Here is a 23,222-nt window from a genome sequence, read left to right as displayed (position 1 = left end):
ATATTGATATTCTAATTGCAATTAGAAATACCGTCTTGAGTGAAAGATTCTTCAAAGAAATAGACTCTAAAGGTTCAAAGACTCCTTTGTGAAGGCCCGTAGAACCACTGACAAATCCCACTTTGGGAAAAATTTTGCAGGTGCTGGTCTGGAACGAGTAAGTGCCTTAAAAAATCTTGCGAGCAAGGCTTGCAAAGCAATTGGTCTCTCCAGAAATACTTTTAAGGCGGCTACCTGCACCTTAAGACTACTAACTGCCAGACCCTTTTCTGCACCATTCTGCAGGAATTCCAACACTGATACAATATCTTCCAAGGTTCGATTCGTTGAATGACACCAAGTATTATAGGTTTTCCAAACTTTAGCGTAAATAGCCGTAGTTACAATCTTCCTACTAGAAAGTAAAGTGGTCACTAGAGGTTCTGAGAGTCATTTATTTCTAAAAAGCTTCTCCTCAGATACCAGGCAGTGAGGTTTAGTCTGACCACATCTGGGTGACATACTGGGCCCTAAAGCAGCAAATCCTTTTGAAGTGGGAGCTGCCAAAATGGTTTGACTGCCATCTGTAAAATGGTTGAGAAACAAACTCTCTTTGCCCAAAATGCAATCAGAATCACCGACGCTCTTTCTTTCTGTATTTTCCGTAATACCAGCGGAATGAGCTGTAAAGGGGGGAAAGCGTAACCCAGAAGAAAGTTCCAAGGATGCGCTAAGGCATCTATCTCCAGGGAACCGTCATCTTGGTGGAGAGAAAAGAATTGAGGGAGCTTGATGAAAATAAGTACTTCTGGACGCCCCCAAGTCCTGGTGATTAATGCAAAGATTTCTGGATTCAGGCTCCAATCTGCTTCCTTAATCTTCCGTCTGCTCAAGAAATCTGCCACCTCATTTAATATGCCTTTGAGATGGACCACTGATAAGGAAAGTAAGTGATTTTCTGCCCATTCCAGGATTTTGGTTGACAGCAACTGAAGGGTCCTGCTTCTCGTGCCCCCCTGTTTGTTTAAATCAGCCACAGCCATGGCGTTGTCTGATAAGATCTGCACATGGGATCCATAGAGGTTCGGAGAGAAGGCAGCCAAAACCAAAGCAACTGCTTTTAACTCTCTCAAGTTTGAGGACTTCATTGCCTCGGCCTGGGACCAAACACCTTGTGCCAGATTCTGATCCCATCTGGCACCCCATCCCCACATGCTGGCATCTGTTGTCTCTTTTCTTTTGACCGGAAAGGTCCATAGTAAGCCCCTTGAAAAAGTTGCTTGATTCCTCCACTACCAGAGGGTCCTTTTGACCTTGGTGGGGATCTTTACTTTTTCTTCTAGGGTTCTTGGACTGTGATCCCAAATCTTCAGCAGGAAATTTTGGATTGGCCTGAAATGGAGTCTTGCCCATTGAATGGCTGGCATAGTCAAGGTTAGGGTTCCCAGAGCTGACATAACTCTTCTGACTGACAACTGCTGATTTGTCTGTAGCATAGCTACTACATTCTGGATTTTGTTTTTCTTTTCTTCTGGAAGGAAGATTCCTTGTTCTATTGAACTTATCTGGTAACCCAGAAACTGTACCAGCTGAGCTGGAGTGAAGCTTGACTTCTGAAGGTTCAAAATCCAACCCAATGTTTCTAAGTGACTGCTGGCCTTGCTCAGGTCTTCTTGCAATCTTTCCCTGGAAGGAGTAAAGAAAGGGAGGTCGTCCAGTTATGGGTTTACTGAGACTCCTTGGAGGCGGAGAGGAGCAAGGCCTTCTGCTATTACCTTTCATAGTAAAAATGAAAGGCCGAAAGGGGGGGGGGGGGGGCTCTGAATTGCAGATGCAGGACTTCTTTTCCCATATCTACGGCCAACCTCAGGAACTTCTGGGACTGAGTGGCTATGGGAATTTGCAGATACGCATCTCTTAAATCGATCAATGCCATGAAGCATCCTTCGGTCAACAGATTCCTGACAGTGAAGATTGAATCTATACAAAATCTTTTGTACTGAGCTGTCCTGTTTAACGGTTTTAGGTTGAGAATGAGGTGAAAACTCCCGGATGGCTTCCTTATCAGAAATATATGGGAATAGAATCCCCGATGTCGTTCTTCTGGTGATACTTGATTCACAACTCCCTGTCACATCAAGTCCTTTAATAGGTCTTTCATAGCCAGGGCTTTTTGTTGTGTCTTTTGGAAGGTTTGTGACAAAATATCTTTCTGGAGGAGGATCCAAAAATTCTATTTGGTAACCCTGGGACAGTATGGATAAAATATATTCATTTTTTGTCATAGCTGCCCAGTGGGGGAGGAACTTTTGCAGTCTTCCTCCCACAAGTAACAAATTGTCATTGCGATTTGTTGGTTGACGTAGGAGGATGGAAAAGGACGCTTCCCTTTCCCCTAGATTTTTGCGCCGACCAATGCTTTCATTTCCCTTGGGGCTTGCTATCTTGCTGAGCCCTTTGAGGTTGAAAAAGACATTTAGCTGACTGTTTTATCTTTTTAACAGGGAATGATCTCTTTTTGTCGGCTGTCCTGTCCAAAACTGAGTTTAACTAAGGACCAAACATTAGATCCCCAATAAACAGAATACTGCAAAGTTTGCTTTTGGGTGCCGCATCCCGAGCCAATTCTTCAACCACAGAGCTCTCCTTGCACAGTTACAGATTCTTTCGATGTAGGCTATGGCCATGGACAGACTGGAAAAAGAATCAAGGATCTCTTGTTTGGGCGAATCTGCGATGATATGGGGTTTGAGTTGAATAATCCAGTACTCCAGGTTTCTGGATACACAAGTGATCGCCATAGCTGGTTTGAGATTGCCCATAATGGATTGCCAAGCTTTTTTAAGTTGCTGATCCATTCTTTTGTCCATGGGATCTTTTAGTATTCCCATGTCCTCAAATGCCAGGTCAGTGGATCTGGAAACTTGGGAGAAGGCTGCGTCAAGCTTGGGTACTTTATTCCAAAGTGCCTCTAGGTCTTAATCAAAAGGAAAATGCCTTTTATGTGCCTTTAGTTCTGCCTATTCTTTTTTAATGGCCTTCGAGATGGTTGAATGCACCGAAAAGGTGCGACCTTTAGGCTCATCCAGACCTGCAAACATCCTATCATGCAGAGGTAATTCCTTTTTCTCTTCTCCAAAGCCTAACGGAATATAAACTGCCTTTAATAAACCATCCAATTGTTCTAAAGACAGTTTGTACTTTAAGGTTACATTTTCTACCCTTTCCTCCTCTTCTTCCTCCGAATCTTCTTTGGAATGAGAGGGGGAAAGTCCCTCTTGGGTAGAAGGACCTATCTCCACTCCTACCGTAGGAATTAACTGTGAGCTCTAAGAGGATTGTGAGGTAGATGGCTGACTCAAGGATGGATAGCCTAGCTACAGATTTTGCACCATCCAGTTTTAGTAAATCCCCCCTCAACATCAGCTAAATAAAGCCCATAATGACAGAGAAGGGGTAACAGATGAACCATTGTTAGAATGAAAAGAGGCCTCTGTGGTTATTTTGTCAGGGATTATAGGACTAACCACATGGAATAAACTCATGGTTCTTCTGATAAGGTTCCCGGACCCGTGGGAGCCTAGGCATTCCTGTTTCCTACAATACTGATATCCTGAGTAGAAGAGGAGAGTGGATGAGAGGAGTTGAAGGAAGACTGATCCGTCCCCCCCTTCGATTTTCCTACATGCTCCACACTTATGAAGGTCTGGTAAGCAGCCTCTTTAGGGCACTTTTTTGGTGTTGTGTGCTATCACTTCACACGAAAATCGTGACTTTGTGCCACTTTATTGTAGTCCTGAGTGAGAGTGACAAGCTTGTGTACGGCACCACCAGCACCTGGAATCAGTACTAGCCGGCTGGAGGAACACACTAGGGCATTTTAGCTGTAGCGTTTTAACTTTGTTTTTGGGAGAATAAATAAAGTCTGTTGTGTCATAGCACTGCCGTGTGCTGGTGAGCATGTGCACTCCTTAACCCATACCTGTCCAGCATAGGTTGGTCCTCTTAGACTCACTGAGGCACTAAAGAAACAGGATCCTCCCCTGAGCACCCCCTCCAAAGGCACCCCTGGTTATGACTAAGTGAATGTAATTTCGTGAAACGTGTCAACTGTGTCTTCATCCCCTGTCTCTGATTGTCACTATGGATTGCTTTTATCATTTGGATTTTCAATAAATGGATTTTAATACTTCATACTTTCAAACTGGAGTGCGGTTGTTTCTCTCTACTCAAGTACACCCCTGGAGGCCACTGGTCTGGCCTAACTATCCCCACCCTTAGTTAATTCCTCAGGCCTTACAGCTTTACACGCCAATAGCAGCCTCACCCAGAACCTGCTTCATTTTCAAAAGATGTTCCCATATTGAGGTTATGACTAGGAGCAGAACACAACGAAAGCTAAATCTTTACTGAACCACAGTTACATATTGACATGCTTTCAGTCATCCCAATGGTAATGGCATATTCCTTCAGCTGAATACAAATAGAGGACAGCAAAGATGAGAGCCGAATTGAGTAGCAATCCATACCATGCCAAAGGTTATTGTATGTGAGTAGTCCCAAAAGTACTGTGCCTCTCCACACCTTGTTTTCTTAGAATCTCCCAGAAGCTTGGCCCTTAAAGATTATATCTTTGCACGCCTTGATTCTTGCACTTGCACAGGGGCAGGGATGACACTTCCTCACTATTTATGTTCACTTCTCTGTGGACATCTAGCTGCTACCAATCCACCTACATTGTCTACTCTGTCCTACAGTGTTCCTTATTTAACTATGGCAACATCTAGTGGCCAATTTGAGGAACTACAGTAGGGACTCCTGTTGTGACTTGCGTAACACAGAAGGGATAAAACACGGTCATTGGTGAAAACTGGAATCAGATCACATGGGTGTTCACACCCATGCCACCCAATTCAGGCAATCACACTGTTTTTTTTTTTAGTGTTTTATCAATATACCATAGACACCTGCAGGGGATCGCATGAATGTGCTGCAAACTTAATGCGGTGTCCACAGATGCTTCCGGTCTCGGCCGTAGACCGGAAGTGACGTCACCCGGCTTCTCCCGACGCATTGCGTCACAACAGACACGTGACTTCATCAAGAGTATCCTTTATCCTTATCAATACCCTTGATAAAGTCACTTGTCTGTTGTAACGCAACGCATTGGGAGAAGCCGGGTGACGTCACTTCCGGCCTACGGCCTAGACCGGATGCATCTGTGGACACCGCATCGGCGGTTTGTTTTTTTGCTGCTAGTTCCTGCTTGTTTACCCTTACTTCAACTGTAAGTGTTTTTACTGCTTGTTACATTCAAATTATTTACCTACTACACTATGAGCTCCCCCTCTTGTCATTTTGATGATCGAGTGGCAAAGGAATACACTAGGATACAAATCCCCATAAGGAGAGGAATTTCCACTACAGACAACCATTTTATGATCTGAGGAGATATCCACTGTTCATTCCTAGTCATACTTCTTTGGATAACCCCCTGATGTCCTTGATGGTGATTTAATACACCAAAAACGCTTGTTTGAGTGTTAATGGAGGTGAGCAGCCATTGCACTTAATTTAGGATTAGAGCTCACAAATTCATTGTACACGAATATCACTGGATGCGATTCTCAGTTTCATTCACTGGAACACCCTTGAACTTTTTTCACCATCTTTTGCATTTATTTTTGTATTTATTTTTTGTGCACATCATCCAGTGTCACATGGACTATTAATGCTGTTAGCATCTTCACAGTGTTTTTGATTGCTACTTTATCGCATCACCAGCACTTTCATTTATTTGCTGTTTAGCATTGTCACAGCCACTTTTATATGTTGATTCATTGCATCTTTTGCACTTTTATGATTATTTATTCATCGCTTCACCAGCACCTTAGCACCTTTTGCTTATTAGCATATTATATCACCTTACAAGCGATTCAGCGATTTTTGTGATCTTAATATTATATATTTTATATATATTGTATATTTTTCTTATATTTCTGATTACACCGTTTACTCGCTTTGTGTTTTGTGGCCCACCATCTTAGAAATTGAGCGCCAATTCCCCCTCTTTTTTACTTTATATCAGTATGTATGTGGTGACACTACTACAATCGGCAGCTAATTCCGGTGCTCCACTCACCTTCTTCTGCTATTTATCTACCTCATTTACCTCTCTGGTAGCGCATTGGTCCCTCCCATCTTTTCTGAATACTTTGCACTGCATATATGTGAACCGCTCTAGGTTAAATCTATCGTCAGGTAAAAGTTGTTGCTATTTTTAAAGTTTACTTGTTTGTGTTATGGTTTGCCTAGAATTATGTTAAGGGATTTTTGGTGTCCACATACCTCAACATCTTGTTTTAGGCTTGGTTCACCCCTGTGCAATGTGCTTTTGATCATTTCTGCAGTTATTTTTGCACACACGATTTTACTGCGCTTTTGCTGCGATTTGTGTTCCGCATTTTTTTATAACCGGTTTGTTGTTTGGCAGATTAAAAACCGCCAATTGTGGCAAAATCGCAGCAAAGGCGAGACAAAAAACGCACTACATGCTTTTCTGCAACTTCTCCGTTTAAGTCTATTGAACCAAAAAAAAATACAGTTTTGCATTTAAACCGGTTGTATACTGCCGGAAAAAAAAAAACCCTGCAAGACAAAGGCATAATGAGCTAGTATGCATCGCATACTAGCTCATTATGAAATACTTACCTTAAAACGAAGCCCCGACACGGACCCCCGGACACCGCTTTGGGAGCTGTTGTGCTCCCTCAGCGTCTCTTCTGGGTTAGACGGCTCCGGCGCTGTGAGTGGCCGGAGCCGCGATGATGTCACTCCCGCGCATGCGCGTGGGAGTCACTTTCCGGCAAGTGCCCGGCGAGGAACTTTGAAGGTCCGCCGGACCTTCAGAGCGCATGCGCCGCTAGCGTCAGCGGCTGCATGCAGGGCAAATATCTCCTAAACCATGCAGGTTTAGGAGATTTTAATTGTACCTACAGGTAAGCCTTATTATAGGCTTACCTGTAGGTAAAAGTAAAAAAAATGAGTATACTACCGCTTTAAGAAGCACCTGACCCTTTCCAAATACGCAGTGGCCAAAAAAAAAACATAGATGTGAACATGTCCCATAGGAAACCATGTGAAATGGACTGTAGTGCGTTTCTGCAAAAAGCACCAAAAACCGCATAGTTGTGAAGCGAGCCTTATGGTCTGTTCAGGATGTTCTAGCGAAATTGTGATCCCAGGGGCTGGGAACTTCCATGTAGAGAGTAATGGGTAAAGCCCCGTACACACGTACCGATCGTCGGCCGACCGATCGGCCGTCTTATGCCCAGGGCTGTCGTGTCTGTTGAAAACTGCAAAAGACTGCCCACGAATTTTGTTGGCCAACAACAGCCGACTGCAGAAGTGATGTCATGTGATGGTTAACTTTCCGTGTGTTTTTTCTTTTCTGAGCATGCCCAGTCTTGCTAATCGGCTGTCTGTCGGCCGAATTCTGTACTGACTGGCGAACAATCAGCCGTTCTGGTGTTGGCCAACAAAAATTTTAATGCTTGCACGACAGATTCTTTTCGGACGAAAGTGTGCTGTCGGAAAATCGGCCGATCGTTCGGCGGCCGAACATTTTCGGCCAACAATCGGTACGTGTGTACGGGGCTTAAGTGTGGCACCTGTCTGGGATTCACCCGGACAGTCTGGGTTTTGAATCGTATTCTGGTTTTAGTCCACCTGAAACCCCGACACATTATTCAGACAGGAATGTGGCTCAGAACAAGGCTTAACAGGAGGGTGAGGGGGCACTATGTGCGCCACATTACTGTTCTCTTTGGAGTGCCCAAAGCTGTCCTAGGTCTGTTACAATCCCATAGTGTATACTAAAAGAAAAAAAAAAAAAGTACTGTACACCGCTAAAGTGTTTGGGTTTGGCTTGAAGAAAAAGTGGCAATCCCAGCCATAGTTTGGGGATCCCTGCTTTAGCCCCTCGATATTACACCAAAGCCCCCCAAATTGTTAAAAAAAAAAATATATATATTATTGTAAAAAATCATTAAAAAAAAAAAACTACACATCAATCTCTGCTCTGACACATGTGTGTGCGTTGGGTTGTACACCCTAATCAAGTGATGGTGATCCTTGGAACCCAAGATGTTTTGGAACTACAATTCCCAATATGCTCATATACACTGCAGCCAACAAGAGCATCATGGGAAATGTAGTTCCAAAACATCTAAGGGGGGTGCCAAGGTTCGCCATCACTGCCCTAATGCAATAGGCTGCGCACACCAATAGGGACTGAAGGCTGCTGGAGGGAGAGAACATCTGATGACAGGTATGTGTGGGTGTTTTGTGTGTGTGTGTGGGGGGGGGGGGGTTATTGTGTGCGGCCCGCTCTGCTCCCTCCTCGGCAGATGTAAGGTTAGATGCTGCGTGCACCCCTTGCCTCCCTCCTCCCTTCCTCGGCAGTTCTGGGGTTAATAGCCTAACTCTGCTCTTCCGCCTCCCACTCGGCTCCTCCCCTCTCCCTGCATCACAATCTCATGATTGGTGGGGCCGGAATCGGCGCATGTGCAGTAGACTAGCCCAGGTTTCTGCCATGGTAACGGATCGCGGAGACTGAGGCTACAGCGGGGACAGTGCGGGGACATGCAGCAAGAGAAGGTATAGTATAGTGTAAAGTCCGCACACCCCGCCTGGGTATGGATGAGCCCGCTGGGATTATTAGTTCCATAACATGCAGTCATACTTCTACCTGTTCTGTGTATTCCTCACCTTGTTTGTTGGAAATGATCCCCCTCACACCAACCTGCATATAAATCTCTTTATTCCCTTCCTCTACAATATTGAGGATAATATTACAATGTACAGAGATAGGTCTTCATCACACAGGGCGCTCCAGGGGCCACATCACACTACAACACGCGTGTACATCACACTACAACACGCGTGTACATCACACTACAACACGCGTGTACATCACACTACAACACGCGTGTTTTTTCGTCTTTTCTCGCGCATTCCAGGTTGGACAGTCCATTTATTTCCATGGAATGTGGAGCGCACAAAAACACACGGGTTACTTTTACAAGCCGCGTGGTACTGCGGAATCATGCGGTTTTGTGCCAGCAAACCATGCTGCATTCGTTAGATGCGTTTGGGTTGCCATTGACTATTACTGGGACCTATGTGCATCCAACAAGGACCAAAAGTGTGCCTTGTGTTGCACAGGGGTGTGTTTACTGCCAATGGGATGTGCTGTTGTTAGGTGCACCCCCCACATCTATGCGGGTGCATGTCCCCGATCGCCCCCCCCCCCCCCCCACATCCATGCGGGTCATGTCCCCGATCGCACCCCCCACATCCATGCGGGTGCATGTCCCCGATCGCACCCCCCACATCCATGCGGGTGCATGTCCCCGATCGCACCCCCCACATCCATGCGGGTGCATGTCCCCGATCGCACCCCCCCCACATCCATGCGGGTGCATGTCCCCGATCGCACCCCCCCCACATCTATGCGGGTGCATGTCCCCGATCGCCCCCCCCCCCCCACATCCATGCGGGTCATGTCCCCAGATCGCTCCCCCCCCCACATCCATGCGGGTGCATGTCCCCGATCGCACCCCCCACATCCATGCAGGTACATGTCCCCGATCGCACCCCCCACATCTATGCGGGTGCATGTCCCCGATCGCACCCCCCCCCACATCCATGCGGGTCATGTCCCCGATCGCACCCCCCACATCCATGCGGGTCATGTCCCCGATCGCACCCCCCACATCAATGCGGGTGCATGTCCCCGATCGCACCCCCCACATCCATGCGGGTGCATGTCCCCGATCGCACCCCCCCCCCCCACATCTATGCGGGTGCATGTCCCCGATCGCCCCCTCCCCCACATCCATGCGGGTGCATGTCCCCGATCGCACCCCCCACATCCATGCGGGTGCATGTCCCCGATCGCACCCCCCACATCCATGCGGGTGCATGTCCCCGATCGCACCCCCCCACATCCATGCGGGTGCATGTCCCCGATCGCACCCCCCCACATCCATGCGGGTGCATGTCCCCGATCGCACCCCCCCCCCACATCCATGCGGGTGCATGTCCCCGATCGCACCCCCCACATCCATGCGGGTCATGTCCCCGATCGCACCCCCCCACATCCATGCGGGTGCATGTCCCCGATCGCACCCCCCCCCCACATCCATGCGGGTGCATGTCCCCGATCGCACCCCCCCCCCACATCCATGCGGGTGCATGTCCCCGATCGCACCCCCTCCACATCCATGCGGGTGCATGTCCCCGATCGCACCCCCTCCACATCCATGCGGGTGCATGTCCCCGATCGCACCCCCCACATCCATGCGGGTGCATGTCCCCGATTGCACCCTGGTACAAATGTCATATTGGGAGCAGCGGCTGTGTCTGTGCATCTGATACATCCCAATTACTGATAGGCTCGGGCGTGTTCGGATTGAGCCCGCCAGGAAGCCGTCACTGCACACCGCCAATCATAGGCAGTGGGGCATTTCCTGACTGGCAGCTGCACATACATACACTGCCTGTGATTGGCATGTGCAAAGCCAGATTCTTGGCGGGCTTTATCTAAACCTGCCCGAGCCCATCGCTAAACCCAATACACAGCAAAGGGACTAAAAAGAACAAAAAGAGGTCACACCTACCTTGTGCATTACCCAAGTGGAGTTTTATTAAAATGAAGTGGTAAGAAATCTACTCACCAACACAAAGTCTTAAAAGTGTATCAGTCCACAATAGACACAAAGCAACCAGGACAGTGTCCAGTATGCTGGAGGACCTTCCAAATAACTGACGCGTTTCAAAGGGAGATCCCCTCTTCCTCAGAGTCCTTAGCAAAGGGACTGCCTGGACAAGGATGGACAGAACACCTGTGCATCCTCATGCCTGTAAAACATGGCCCTGCATTTAGAAAAAGGCCTGTGTACTGAATTGCGTGCGATTTGAGTCCATACAAAATGAATGCGGTGTGATTCCTGTCCAATACGCATGCAGTTTCCCACACCCTCCTGTGTGAACCCAGGCTGAAGTCACTATGACTATACACTTCTGTTCAAATTACATGCGATTCTTTGTAGGGCAATTTGAGCCCATTCGTGTTTTTATTGGGCTGAAATCGCAGTTCCAGGTATCGGAGCAATAAGGCCTGTACACATGATTCCAAAACAAGATGAAAAATACCGCTTTCCACAACCTCAACTTATGCCTCGTACACACACAACGATTATCGGCCGACCGATCGTCCGACTTTTGTCCAGAGTTGTCCAGAGTTGTGTTTTGTTGGTTGGAATGTGCCTAGACTGCACACAAATTTTCTCGGCCAACAAAAATCTACTTCAGTCATGTTCTGGTTTACTTTCCGTGTGTTTTTTCTTCTCTGAGCATGCCCAGTCTTGCTCATCAGATTTTTGTCTGCCGAAATCTGTACTGACTGACGGAAAAAATTTTATAGCCTGCACACCAGATTTTTTTGCGGCCGTAAAATCGGAGTCGGTTGTCGGAAGAATCATACTAACAAGCCGATAATCGGCCGATCGGACGTTGGCCGAAAATTCACAGCCAATTATCGACGCGTGTGTACGGGGCTTTAGTAGCAGAGTTTGGCTAATCCTCACTCAGTTTTAGGCCTCCTACACAGTTGTTTCTGTTGTATTTAATGACTGTTTTAACCTAAATATGAAATTGATGATCATTAGCACTTGCTTGGTATAATTGGTTAATCATACACCTGACTCTTATCCTACCAAACCCCTGACTGTGTGCAGGGTAGTCACTCCAAATGTTGATTTGGATTTTTTTGTTTCTATTTGCTCACTTTGCGTTTTGTAAATTGATAAAAATAAACAATTAAAATAGATATTTGTGAAAGAATTCCTTACAGCATTTCTTCATACCTGCCTAAAGTGCTTGCATGGTGCTGTATATAAAATATTAATAGATATAAAGAATGGGGTTTGTAATAGAGAGGAGCTTGGGCATCCTTCAAACTCCTCTCTAGCCAATCATTCCCTATCTTTTTGTTTACATGGGCTGTGGGAATGACACAGCCTGCAGCTCATTAGAGTTCAGCTACAGATAAATTTGGAGGATGCCCGCGCTAATCTCTGCGGCGCAGTAGTGCAACGAGGACAATGGCACCAGATCATGTCACAATCATGCTTTAACCGCTTTCGGAGCTTTCTGCGGCAGGCTGGCCCTCCATGCGCGAACCGCCGTAGGTATACATCGGTCACGTGCCTGCAGCTAGGGGACGAGCGGGCACCGCCGGCGGTGCACTCCCGCCCCCACTCAGCAGCAGGGACTCCGATGCATCGGGCAGGCGGCTCCGATTGTCGCCGGCCACCCACGATCGCTCCCCGCTGGGAGAAAAGGACGGTCAGCTATTGTAAACACAGCTGATCGTTCTCTCTGGAGTGATCAGAGTGCCTGTAATCCTTCCTTCTATATAGGAGCACATGCCTCTATGATCATTTCAAAAGCCCTGCTCCCATACAGTTAGAATCACTCCCCTAGGCTCACATTTAACCCCTTGATCACCCACAGTGATAACCCCTTCCCTGCCAGTGTCATTATTACAATAACAGTGCATATTTTTAGCACTGATTACTGTAGTAATGTCACTGGTACCCCCCAAAAGTGGCAAAAATGTCAGTTAGGGGTCCGATCTGTCCGCCGCAATGTCGCAGTCCTGCTAAAAATTGCAGATTGCCGCCATTACTAGTAAAAAGAGAAAAAACAATAAAAATGACACACATTTTTCCCGTAGTTAGTAGAAGTGATAACTTTTGCGCAAACCAATCAAAATACGCCTATTGCTATTTTACCAAAAATATGAAGCAGAAAACAAATTGGCCTAAAATGTTAAATTTAGATTTTTTTTTTTTTGGGAATGTTATATAGCAGAAAGTGAAAATTTTCTTTTTTTTTTCAGAATTGTCGCACTTTTTTTTGTTTAACGCAAAAATAAAAATCACAGAGGTGATCAATACCACCAAAAGAAAGCTCTATTTGTGGAAAAAAAAAGGACATCAATTTTATTTGGGTACAGCGTCGTACTGTAAATATCTCCTATACATGTACCGTTTAGGAGATATTTACCTTACATGCAGCCAGTGACGTCACTGGTGCATGTGCCCTGAAGGAACAGCCGCTCGTGCTGTTCCTTCAGAGCTCCGTGCCATGACCGTAGGCGTGCGCGGGAGTGACGTCACCGCGGCTCCGGCCAATCAGATGGCCGGATGCCGCGATCCCGGAAGACGGGCAACTGGACATGTCGCCCGTCATAGAGGTAAGCGGGCGGCACGGCGGGAGCTCTTTCTAAGGTAAGTATTTCATAATGAGCTAGTATGCGATGCATACTAGCTCATTATGTGTTTATCTTGCAGGGTGAAAAAAAAATGTGGGTTTACAACCTCTTTAACCACTTAAGCCCCGGAAGATTTTACCCCCTTCCTGACCAGGGGGTATTTTGCTATTCGGCACTGCGTGACTTTAACGGACAATTGCGCGGTCGTGCGACGCTGTACATAAACAAATTTGGCGTCCTTTTTTTCCCACAAACAGAGCTTTCTTTTGGTGGTATTTGATCACCTGTGCGATTTTTTTGATCATGCGCTATAAACAAAAAAAGAGCGTAAATTTTGCAAAAATAGCAATATTTTTCACATTTTTTTATATGAAATTCCCCCCCAAAAAAATGTAAAAATCAAAATTTTTTTAACATTTTCGGCCAATTTGTTTTATGCTACCTATTGGTTTGCGCAAAAGTTATCGTGTTTACTAACAAAGGGAAAGATTTTTGTCATTTTTGTTGTTTTTTTTTTTAACGCGTAATGGCGGCGATCTGCAAATTTTTTTTTTTTTTGCGGTACTGCGACATTGCAGCGGACAGATCGGACCCTTGACTGACATTTTTGACACTTTTGGGGTTACCAGTGACATTTCTACAGTAATCAGTGCTATACATATGCACTGTTACTGTAAAAATACACTGGCAGTGAAGGGGTTGACTTTTTTTGAAAGGGAGGAGCTACGTGTGTCCCTAGGGGCGTGCTTTCTACTGTGATTGGCTGTGGCTTCAGATGTATGAAGAGTGATCAACGGTTCTACATAGTAGAACCGTGTGATCACAGTTTCTACACAGGGGAGAATGACAGGCAGCTTGTTTACACAAGCCGCCTGACTTTCTCCCTCTCCCCCGCCAATCGCAGAGTGACCGGCGGACATCGGGTCCGCCGGTCACATGCGCGGGGGGGGTGCGTGACCGCGCGGGAGCGGGAGCGCGCCTCCGGCGGTGCTCGCTCGCTCCCTAGACCCTCACAAGCTAGCGACGTAGACCTACGTCACTTTGCCTGTGAGGGGCTGACTGCCGACGTAGATTGGCGTTAGGCAGTCGGCAAGTGGTTAAAGTTGTTCTAAATATCAAACATTTTTTACCTGAATGCATTTCCTTCATAAAGGTAAAAAAACACTCTACGAACTGTTTTTTTCTCCCAACCCTAAGATCCTTTCACGGGTTTTCTGCCCGGCAGACTCTGCTTTGCTCAGCAGGCGCATGACAGATCCGTCTCCGCTCGCTGTGCAGAGACCGACCTTTCAGAGTCCCGCTCTTCTCTATGGGGAGATTGGATGAAAACGGACCACCTGTCTGTTTTCATCCGATTCGATCCTCCAGACGGATGGAAAATAGGGTTTCCACCTGTCTGGATTTCACGGACAGGATCGGATAGCAGCGGGTGTCAGTGGACATGTCACCGCTGACATCCGCCGCTCCATAGGGGTCCATGGAGCATCCGATCAGGTCCGCCTAAAAAAAACTGACAGGCGGACCTGATTGGAAAGCTCGTGTGAAAGGGGCTTAAACATTTACCTGACACCTCTCATTGTTCCAGTGAAGTCCTAGCTGCAGCTCCTCTCTCCTCTCCTCCAGGTCTCACAGGAGACGCTAAGAGCCATAGGCTCCTTTTGCTGTCACTCAAACTACTGTGAGGAGGGAGCAGGTGGTGTGTTCTGCTGGTGCTGTGTGTGTGTCTCTGGGGGACTGTCAAAGAGAAGGTAAGCGACTGCTCTGTGCAATATTGTTGCATAGAGCAGATAAGTAGAACCTTCTTGCCCCCCCCCCCCTTTTTTTTTTTTTTTATTAAAAAAAAAGGCCTTTAATATCACTTTAACCATTTGCTGCCCCGGCACAGTAGATTTACAGTGACAGGGTGGCAGCTTCAGGCTCAGCACGTTGCAAGCCTGCTTCCAGGTTTGGGGCAGGCATTTTGCTGACCTGCGTGCGGTTGGGCACAGCACAGTTTCGTCAGCAGGCTCTGGCCAATGATTTATGGCCTGGAACCTGCTGATCAGATGTGTTCAATCACAGCACAGAGCCCTGTGTTTGCAAATAACACAGGGCTCTGTTCACAGAGCAGCAATGTGGCTGTTTTTTTCTCCCTGCAAACCAGGGAGAAAAAACAGTTCCATCACCTAGTAAAAGCAGCAAGTATTGCACATACTGGACCTAGTTAGGCATACACTTAACCCTTTTATTTCCCCCATAGATGTTAAGCCTTCCTTAGCCAGTGTCATCAGTACAGTGACAGTGTACAACATTAGCATTGATCACTGTATTAGTGTCAGGGTGGATAAAAATCCATGACTTCAAAAAGAAAAAAAGAAATTGTTTTTTTTTATTTAACCACTTAAGGTTAAGATTTTCACCCTTAATGACCAGGCCATTTTTTGCGATACGGCACTGCGTTTTTAACTGACAATTGCGCGGTCGTGCGACTCTGTAGTCTAATAAAATTGGTGTCATTTTTTTCTTAGAAATAGAGCTTTCTTTTGGTGGTATTTGATCATCTGTGCGATTTTTTTATTTTTTTTATTTTTTGCGCTATATCAAAAAAAAAGCAATATTTTTTACTTTATGCTTTATAACAATCCCAGTAAAAAAAAATTGAAAATCAAAATTTTTTATCAATTTAGGCCAATTTGTATTTTGCTACATATTTTTGGTAAAAAAAATCCCAATTAGTGGTTTGCGGAAAAGTTATCGTGTCTATAAACTAGGAAAAAGATTTATGTCATTCTTATTTATTTATTTTTTTACTAGTAATGGCGGCGATCAGCGTTTTTTTTTAAGCGGGACTGCGACATTGTGGCGGACAGATCGGACACCTAACTGACATTTTTGGCACTTTTGGGGGGACCAGGCCGGGGAATGACCGGTATGACATCACTTCCTGGAACTTTGCTGTCATTCTCTGGGAACAGTACTTGGGGGAAGCAGCTGATGGAACATGGTCTGTTTTCTATCAACTGCAGTAGATTAGAGAGGAGACATCCAGGGTCCAATAGACCCCGGGTGTCTCCATAAAGAGAACCTGTCACCTCTAGGCTATCACATAGGGGGCTATTGGTCCCCTATGTGATAGCAATAAAAGTTATGTAAAAAAAAAAAAAGAAAATTAAAATTAAACCCAATTTTTTCTTTTTTTAAGCATATAAGGAGACATATACAAAATTGAAAAAAAAAAAATTACGAATTTTTAGACCCCCCCACCTCACCTACAAAAATGCATTCATTTTGGCACCAACGTATGAAAAAGGCAGCAAAATGCACCTTGGCCTAGTTTGAAGATGCTTTAACTTTTACACAAACCACCTAATATGCACTTATTGGGACTTTTTTTTTTTTTTTTACCAAAGACATGTAGCAGAATACATTTTGGCTTAAATTTAGGGAGAAATTTGATTTTTCTATTTTTTAATTGGATATGTTTTATAACAGAAAGTAGTAAAATTATATATTTCTTTCGTTCATTGATGGACACAGCTCCAAATCTTCTTGACTGATGGGTTTATGCTGCTCTCCATAGGAATAGGACACTAGGTGGAAAAAAAATTTGACCACGCCAATAGGGCAATCCCAGGGGGTATACTCCCACTTCCTGCTATAGGACTTCAGTATTTTTCTGCCTAGTCAAGGGTAAGGGGCTAGTTTCTTGCTGGGATCTCTGGTCCTATGATTTTTTCCTTTTTTTAACAACATTTTTTCTTTTTATTATTTTCTGTTCCTATGAGAACTACAATCAATTCTGTGCCTGTGAGAACTACAATCAACTGCCGGACTGGGCGACGGAATGGATATCCTAGATCCTTACGGTCTTCCCAGTCTGGCCAGCGAGCGTGACCTGACCTTAGCTCCGCGCTGGGTTGGCCGCAACATAGCCTCACTGGACGGAGCTGGCCGGTGAGTTAAACGTCTCGCGAGGACGCATAGCCCTGGTCACGATCCTAGTCCTGACCGAAGTCACAGCGTACCTCTGGCCCGCAGTACCCCTCATGCCAAGATAGTGGGTGGTCTGCCTGGAGTGGTGCCCGCCTGGTCCCACGGTGCGGTAAGTAGTGTCCCCCTGCCCCTCTGGTGGCTCTCAAGGTGGATGTGGGCCCCTCCCTGGGTTGGTCGGACCCCCCGAGTGCCCTTCTTTCCCACTTTTACACTCCCCCTCAATATCGGGGTCCGTGTGCGGAACACCCCACATTCACCCATGCCTAGCCCCCCCCCTTCTACCCCCCCTCCTCCCCAGGGCCGCCATGCCTGATTTTTATGGTGGGGGTGTCGAGCGGGTGCTGGGGGGGATGCCGGCTGCGGGAAACGTGTCCTTTTCGTGGGGGGATGGTCCTGGTGGAAGTCTCTTGCCAGGGCCCCCCTTGCTGTTCATATGTGTACCTGGTGGTCCTTGGAGGGTCCGGGGCCCCGAGTGCAGCCGCCGTTTTGTTGTGGATGGCTGCTGTATCTATCGACGGCCATGTTTGTGTAGTCCGGCGGCTATTTTCTTGTAGTTTCCCATTTCTATTAATTGGCGGCCATGTTTTTGGAGTCTATGTGGAGGTGATTCGGCGGTGGGCCTCTAGTGGCAGTTCTATGAACTTCCTCTATGATCACCACAGGGCGTGCAGCCTGACACTCTGCATCCGCATCTAAGAAGGGGGTGATGAGTCCCTGCGGATGCTATTTGGCTCTATCTTGCTGCCATAGCGATTTTGGTGTACTGGGACTTTTAGTACCACTGGTGCAGCGGTGGGTTGGTATTTTTTCACAGCATTTTTACACATTTTGCTGGTGGTTCCAGTTGAAGCCATTGAGTCCCTGGAGCATGTGTCACCCCCTGACCACCCTCTCTGAGGCTGTAGGACCTGCGGGGTCCCAGTCCGCCTTGTCTGCTATGACGGTGGTCCTGCAGTCACTGGTGTCTAAAGTAGATTTAGCCCTCCAAAATAGGACAAGTAAAAATCGTCCTCGGCCTTCACCTGCATCCTCTGCCTCCTCCGATTCTGAGGTGGACGTGGCCGCTGTGGACACGAGTCACCCTACTGGGTCTGCATCTGGAAGTGAGGATGATTCCTCTTCCACTACAGTCGCGGATGAAAAGGCACTGGTGGGTGCATTAAATTACTTTAAATTTGGAGGATGCAGCTACTGCTACTTGCAGACAGATTGTCTACAAAGTCTTCTTGGGGCGGTACAGGATCTGCTCTTACAGGGGGTCATTGTACCGATTCCGGAATCGGAACTCTTTCAGGGGTTTTATTCAAACCCTTTTTTCTGTTCCCAGGAAGGAAGGCAAGGTCTGTCTCATTCTGGATCTCAAGGCTTTGAACCGCTTTGTGCAGATTCAGAAAATTTTAATGTAGTCCATTCGCATGGTGATGGCATTCCTTCATCAAGTGGGATTTTCTGGCCTCTTGATATCAAGGACGCTTACCTTCATATCCCAATATATGTCGAGCATCGGTGTTTCCTTTGCTTTGCATGGGCGAAGAGCACTATTAATTTGTGGCATTACCCTTTGGTCTTGCCTCGGCTCCTCGGGTGTTTACAAAAGTGCTGGCTTTACTGAGGCAGAAGGGGATTGCGGTGCTGGGGTACCTGGACAATCTCCTTCTGCAAGCAGAGTCTTTAAATGCCCTGAAAGACAATCTGGACATTTTGTTGCAAACTTTGCAAGAGTTCAGATGGAAACTGAATTTCCAAAAATCTGTTATGGTTCTGTTGAAAAAACTGGACTATCTGGGCCTCACCCTGGACACGACCTTAGCCCGGTTGTTTCAGCTCCTGTTGTCAAACTGGCGATAATCCCTCAGAACTTGCATGCAAGTGCTGGGCTTGATGGTCTCAAGCTTTTGAGGCGGTTCCATTCGCTGATTTCTATACCAGGTCTCTACAGAAGGAGATCCTTCTCAACAAAATTCAGTTAGAGCCAATAAAGCCAATAAAAACTGTTGCTGTACCAGACCGGTATATTCCGATAATGATCTTGACAAAGAGCATGTGCGCCAAACATGTCTTCACGGCAACGTCTCCTCCTTTTCAACAAGAACCTACAGGCTCTGTACAGGGGGATCCCTGATCTGGTGGCTCCGCTCTCCGGCGATTTGACAGGGAAAATCCTTTCTCTCATTGTACTGGACGGTGGTCACAATGGATGCCAGCCTCTCCGGATGGGGGGGGGGGGTGTCTTGGATACGGATCCGACTCACGGGGTTTGGACTTGGAAGGAGTCCAGTCTGCCGATCAATATCCTGGAAATATGGGTGATCAGGCTTTGCCTAATTCATTGGACGGATCATCTGCTGGGGCGCCCAGTGAGGATTCAATTGGACAATGCCACGGCTTTGGCATATGTCAATCATCAAGATGGCACCAAAAGTGCCTTAGCGGCCCGGGAAGTACCTGGCATTTTTAATATGGGCAGAACGCTTTGTTCCAGCCATGTCTGCCGTGCATATTCCAGTGGTGGAAAATTGGCAGGCGGATTACCTTAGTTATATTAAAAAAGAATAGCGCGCAAATGCAAAAGAAATTACTACCAAATCTGAAGAGAGTCCATAAATAAAAATGGGGGTTTGGTCCCACCATATGGCCATATCGTGCTCAAGCCCACTACTGCGTCAAAGTACCCCATTATCAGTGGGTCCTACACTATCCATGAAAAAGAGATGAATCCAGCCCTTCTAACCCTTGGAGATAACACTCCTTGCTGGGAAAAATGTGCAAATGCACTACAGGGGACTCCTCCCATATCCACTTGATGGTGGACACTGATTGAGTACAGGTGTATGTGGGGGGTGGGGAGGGCTGCTCAACCTCGATAGTCTGGTCAGACCTAATACATAATAAACAGGCAAAAAATTTGGGGGAGCATACCCATGTATTTCCAAAGCTGCTGCAGCTATGAACCAAAAGACATGTATATTAAAAAAGAATAGCGCGCAAATGCAAAAGAAATTACTACCAAATCTGAAGAGAGTCCATAAATAAAAATGGGGGTTTGGTCCCACCATATGGCCATATCGTGCTCAAGCCCACTACTGCGTCAAAGTACCCCATTATCAGTGGGTCCTACACTATCCATGAAAAAGAGATGAATCCAGCCCTTCTAACCCTTGGAGATAACACTCCTTGCTGGGAAAAATGTGCAAATGCACTACAGGGGACTCCTCCCATATCCACTTGATGGTGGACACTGATTGAGTACAGGTGTATGTGGGGGGTGGGGAGGGCTGCTCAACCTCGATAGTCTGGTCAGACCTAATACATAATAAACAGGCAAAAAATTTGGGGGAGCATACCCATGTATTTCCAAAGCTGCTGCAGCTATGAACCAAAAGACATGTATATTAAAAAAGAATAGCGCGCAAATGCAAAAGAAATTACTACCAAATCTGAAGAGAGTCCATAAATAAAAATGGGGGTTTGGTCCCACCATATGGCCATATCGTGCTCAAGCCCACTACTGCGTCAAAGTACCCCATTATCAGTGGGTCCTACACTATCCATGAAAAAGAGATGAATCCAGCCCTTCTAACCCTTGGAGATAACACTCCTTGCTGGGAAAAATGTGCAAATGCACTACAGGGGACTCCTCCCATATCCACTTGATGGTGGACACTGATTGAGTACAGGTGTATGTGGGGGGTGGGGAGGGCTGCTCAACCTCGATAGTCTGGTCAGACCTAATACATAATAAACAGGCAAAAAATTTGGGGGAGCATACCCATGTATTTCCAAAGCTGCTGCAGCTATGAACCAAAAGACATGTATATTAAAAAAGAATAGCGCGCAAATGCAAAAGAAATTACTACCAAATCTGAAGAGAGTCCATAAATAAAAATGGGGGTTTGGTCCCACCATATGGCCATATCGTGCTCAAGCCCACTACTGCGTCAAAGTACCCCATTATCAGTGGGTCCTACACTATCCATGAAAAAGAGATGAATCCAGCCCTTCTAACCCTTGGAGATAACACTCCTTGCTGGGAAAAATGTGCAAATGCACTACAGGGGACTCCTCCCATATCCACTTGATGGTGGACACTGATTGAGTACAGGTGTATGTGGGGGGTGGGGAGGGCTGCTCAACCTCGATAGTCTGGTTAGACCTAATACATAATAAACAGGCAAAAAATTTGGGGGAGCATACCCATGTATTTCCAAAGCTGCTGCAGCTATGAACCAAAAGACATGTATATTAAAAAAGAATAGCGCGCAAATGCAAAAGAAATTACTACCAAATCTGAAGAGAGTCCATAAATAAAAATGGACTCTTACCTTAGTTGGCAGAAGTTGGATCAGGGAGAATGGTCTCTCCCCCAGGAGGTGTTTCATCAACTGTGCCTCAGGTGGGGGACTCACGATGTGGACCTGTTGGCCTCTTGTCTCAACAGAAAGGTGCAGAGGTTCGTAACAAGGCCTCTGGATCCCCTGGCTGACGTCACAGAAGTTCTTTTAGCTCCTTGGAGCCAATATTGTCTAATGTATGCATTTCCTCTGCTGACTCTTCTGCCAAGACTTCTGCAAAGGATCGAGGCAGAAGGGATTCTGGTCATCCTAGTGGCACTGGGTACGCATACCTAATACGGCTTGTCGCCGATGTCCCTTGGAGACTCACTCTCAGAGAAGAGATGTTAACTCAAGGACTGATCTTCCATCCTGCTTTACAATCGCTGGCTTTGAGGGCCTAGCTATTGAAAGCCAGGTGTTGACAGCTAGAGGGGTGTCTGAATGGTGATTCCTACATTGTTAAAAGCTAGAAAATCTATTTCTAGGAAGATTTATCATCGAGTCTGGAGGGCGTACATTACTTGGTGTGAGGCTCGGGGGGTTTTCCCCCCGTTCTTTCTCGGTATCTCGTGTCTTGGGGTTTCTCCAAAGAGGCATAGATCAGTGTTTGGCCTTGGGTACCATCATTGGCCCTGGCGATTTTTCTTCCAACGCCCGTTGGCCACAAATTCTTTGGTTCAAACCTTTGTTCAGGGGGTTTGCCACCTGGCTCCCCCTGTGAGGTCTTGAGTCTGTTGCCTACGTGGGACCTCAATATAGTGCTGTCGGTTCTTCAGAAACTGCCCTTTGAAAATATTCATGAGATTCCTTTGCTCACTTGGACACAGAAGGTAGCTTTCTTGGTGGGTTTTACTTCTGCGTGCAGGGTGTCGGAGCTGCCTGCATTGTCCTGTCATTTACCTTACCTGGTAGTTCACAGAGACAAGGTGGTGCATCGTACCGGTCAGTCGTTCCTTCCTAAAGTCGTCTCTGGTGTCCATTTAAATGAAGACATTTTGTTGCCTTTTCTGTGTCCAAAGCATCTTAAAGAGATTGCCCGAACCACAATTAAAGAATGTAAGACAATCAGGATGTACCTGACGGTGACTGAGTCATTCCAGAAATAAGGTTCTCTGTTTGTCCTTACGAATGGACCCGCAAGGGCATGGCCACGTCTGCTGCAACTATTTCCAGATGGATTAGACAGATGCAGGCCTATTCCATTAGGGTCACAATCCTCCTTTCCCTGTTAAGCCGCATTCTACGAGGGCGCTTAGCGCCTCCTGGGCCTTTAGTCATCAGGCGTCAGTGATGAATGTATGCAAGGCAGCCATATGATCGTCTGTGCACACTTTCACAAAATGTTATAAGGTGGATGTGTTGGCATCTGTGGATGCTTCTTTTGACCACAAGGTTTTGCAGGCTGCTGTTGGACAAGTTTAGTCCTCTTTGAAGGTGTATTTGTTATTTTTGTCAGGGGAGCTCTTGTTTTGCCGGGTTGGCTATGTTTAGCCTTTGGGAAGTGTGTTGTTTCTTTTTGTGTTATTCCCACCCTTCCTATTGACACTGCTTTGGGACGTCCCATCGGCCAAGAAGATATGGAGTTGTGTCAGTCA

At 46.5% G+C, this 23,222-nt stretch overlaps 1 protein-coding gene across 1 annotated transcript in view; it reads left to right on the top strand.

The window, feature by feature from the left end:
- The first annotated feature begins 8,529 nt into the window (after positions 1-8,529).
- DYNC2I1 (dynein 2 intermediate chain 1) overlaps positions 8,530-23,222 on the top strand; it is a 134,514-nt gene continuing 119,821 nt past the window's right edge. The window contains exon 1 of the mRNA XM_082257423.1: positions 8,530-8,637. Within this exon, the coding sequence (XP_082113549.1) occupies positions 8,623-8,637 (15 nt within the window). The 5' untranslated portion in view covers positions 8,530-8,622. The remainder of the gene's footprint in view (positions 8,638-23,222) is intronic.

This window comes from Pelophylax lessonae, assembly GCF_965119305.1.
Source record: "Pelophylax lessonae genome assembly, chromosome: 5".
NCBI classification, from domain to species: Eukaryota; Metazoa; Chordata; class Amphibia; order Anura; family Ranidae; genus Pelophylax; species Pelophylax lessonae.
The sequence above is the reverse complement of the archived record's forward strand: the minus strand, read 5'-3'. Positions and strand labels throughout refer to the sequence as shown.